This window comes from Austrofundulus limnaeus, unplaced genomic scaffold, assembly GCF_001266775.1.
Source record: "Austrofundulus limnaeus strain Quisiro unplaced genomic scaffold, Austrofundulus_limnaeus-1.0 Scaffold358, whole genome shotgun sequence".
Taxonomy (NCBI): Eukaryota; Metazoa; Chordata; class Actinopteri; order Cyprinodontiformes; family Rivulidae; genus Austrofundulus; species Austrofundulus limnaeus.
The window spans coordinates 104,346-107,270 of NW_013952760.1; the positions used below are offsets into that span (position 1 = coordinate 104,346).

The 2,925-nt window shown below is 45.8% G+C and overlaps 1 protein-coding gene across 1 annotated transcript; it reads left to right on the top strand.

Moving 5' to 3' along the window:
- Nucleotides 1-1,398: 1,398 nt before the first annotated feature.
- On the top strand, nt 1,399-2,763 carry si:dkey-225f5.4 (uncharacterized; the record flags this gene model as incomplete). The annotated part of the gene is given in 6 exon segments (XM_014023150.1): nt 1,399-1,556; nt 1,634-1,776; nt 1,846-2,023; nt 2,126-2,265; nt 2,370-2,532; nt 2,646-2,763. Coding segments are annotated over 6 exon segments (848 nt in total), but the record flags the coding sequence as incomplete, so codon positions are not given.
- Between the last annotated feature and the right edge of the window lie 162 nt (nt 2,764-2,925).

A 2,925-nucleotide genomic window follows, 5' to 3' on the forward strand; every position in this document is an offset into this window, starting at 1 on the left:
GATCCGTAAATTTGAGTAATTTTGACAAAAAGAATAATGAATTGGTATGATCCCTTCATCCATCCCCATGAATTATCCTTATTGCTTTCTTTTGCAAAATGAAWWATGGTTGTATAACTGTTTTGTAATTATTGCCCCAAACTACTGCACAATWAGTTAAATATGGAAGAACTATGGAACAGTACAGGATATGTAGAGATTTGTAATTCAGAACTTGTTTTGCTTTATATAATAATGCAATTCCCTTTGACACTTTGGCTTTTACATGTCTGATGTGAGATTTCCAGCTTATTTTTTCATCAATTATTACTCCGAGAAAATTTATTTTAGTCACCCTTTCAATTTGAAATCCCTCTAAATTAACTTGTAATTCTAGTTTAGCCCTACCATACCCAAAAATTATGAATTTTGTTTTACTTAAATTTAATGACAATTTATTAGTGTCAAACCAATTTTTTTATTTTCTTTAACTCTGTATTTATTTTATGTTCCAACAATTGCAAGTTATTGCCTGAGAAAAATATATTTGTATCATCAGCAAACAAGATATATTTAGACTCTGATACCTTACATAAATCATTAATGTACAAATTAAATAACTTAGGACCCAATACTGACCCCTGGGGGGCTCCCTGGTTAACAAAATTTTGTTTTGTTAAAGTAAACATTTGGGTAAAACTGTCGCTGTTTTTATTTATTTTTTGTCCTGATGCATCTTTATCTTAATCTTTTTACTTTTTTCGTATTGTTTTTTTTGTGAAGTTGGTCTTAAAATTAATTGAAGCACTATTAAAAAGGTCTTAAAAACTCTGAAATTTAACTCGTTTTAAGCTGTAGGAACGCTGTCTTTGTTTCACTTCTTCATCAAACAGATTTGGTTCAATGGTTTCATTAAAGTTAGTCGTCTGCTTTGCTTCCATCTTATTGTTGTTGTTTATCAACAAGCTGCTGGTTTTTAACTAGATCAGTTATTTCCCCTGCAGATAATCACCTGAGAGATTATAAAGAGAAGAGAAGATGCAAGTTATGTCCCAGAAATGTGGTTTTATTTATTTATTTATTTATTGGGGGGGAGTGTCAGTATTTTCCAGGCCCATAGTTCAGTTGTAAACCATAATCCAGAAGCTCTGTTACCTTGTTGTAATAAAAACTTGTAGAAATAACAGATAAATCTAAACGCCCTGAAATTATCCTCTGTCTCTTTAAAAACCTCCTACCACTTCAGCACATCTTCACAACAATGCTTCGGGGGCGGCGTGCTCTGTGGGCGGAGCTAGGTACAAGTGGGTGGAGCTTTGTACCAGAAAGTGTTCAGGCAGCTCCACAGGAGAGTCAAGGAATGAATCAAAGCAAGTGTGTGTGTGTGTGTGTGTGTGTGTGTGTGTGTGTGTGTGTCAGAGGGCGGGGCTCTCAGCAGGTGGAAGGCTCTGAAAGCACACAACAGGTCAGTGACAGAGGAGACGGAGACGCTCCTCACAACACTGCAGGACCGAGTCCAACAGATACACAAGAGTCGACACAAACTGACTGAGCTGACCAGGCAGCTGCACAGCAGGGTGAGCACAGACACACACACACACACACACACACACACACACACCCACAGCAGGTGATGCTCAGACTCCTCCTCCAGGCTCAGCAGCAGGAGGAGCTCCAGGCCGTGCTGCTCAACACCCAGAATGCACTGCGCTCATGTGATTGGCAGCTGAAGCAGCTGAAGGCGGAGTCAGAGGCGGAGCTCAGTCAGCTGATCGTGTGGCAGCGGCTCAGAGACCAGTGAGTGTCGTCAGGTCACATGACCCTGCTGGGACGCTCTGATTGGTGGCTAACTCTGCTTCCTGTCAGGCTGCAGGCGTACGCTGCCGCCACGCAGGACGTCATGCAGATCCACCTGCTCGCCGTCAGCCAATCAGAGCTGCGCGTGGAGCTCAGGCCACKCCCCTGCTCCACCCTGTCCACCAATGAGCTGGAACCACTGAGGCTTCTGGTGAGCTGGAGCAGCGATGACTGCTTCAGGCTGCAGGTAGAGCAGGTTTTTATTCTCAGACACTAAAACCTGACAGGAAGTGATGTCACCTCCTGCTCCACCTGACAGGAAGTGTCTGATTCTGGAGTGTGTCTGCAGGTGGAGGAGGGGCCGGTGGGTGTGGTGGAGGGCAGCGTGTCTGGTCAGTGGGCGGAGCTTAGTCCCGCCCTGCTGAGGATCCTACAGTGCTTCATGGGTCAGGCTGAGCTCCTGTCTGAGATCCAGAACCTGAGAACCAGGTGAGGCCACACCCACACCTGTCAGTCTGACCTCTGAGACACATCCAGGACCACCTGGAACCTGGACCTTCAGCTCGGTTCGTTTAAAGGTTTCTGTGTTGCAGCTTTGCCATCGACTGGTGTCCCGCCCAGCGCCTGCTGGTCTACCTGAAGTCTGCCTCCCTGGTCTGCCACCTGCAGGTGGAGGAGGGCTACCCAGGCAGCGGGAGGACTCTGCTCCGGTCCGTCCGCAGAGACGGACAGCCTGTGGACACGTCAGGACTGAAGGTAACAAACATCATGAGCTGCAGCTCAGAGACACGTCTGGACCGGTTTGTCCTGGTTCTGGTCCAGGTCTGAGGGTTTGGGTTTAACAGGAAGTCTTTCTGTTTGTGTTTCAGCCTCATAAAGCTGACCTCAGTCTGACTGAGTGGCTGGTTTTTCTCTGCAGCAGCTCACTCATCTGAAGAGACTGTTCTCCTCTTCCTCCTTCACTCGTCCATCTCTCTCTCTCTCTCTGTCTCTCTCTCTGTCTGTCTCTCTCTCTCTGTCTCTCTCTCTCTCTGTCTCTCTCTCTCTGTCTCTCTCTCTCTCTGTCTTTCTCTCTCTGTCTCTCTCTCTCTGTCTCTCTCTCTCTCTGTCTCTCTCTCTCTGTCTCTCTCTCTCTCTCTCTCTCTCTCT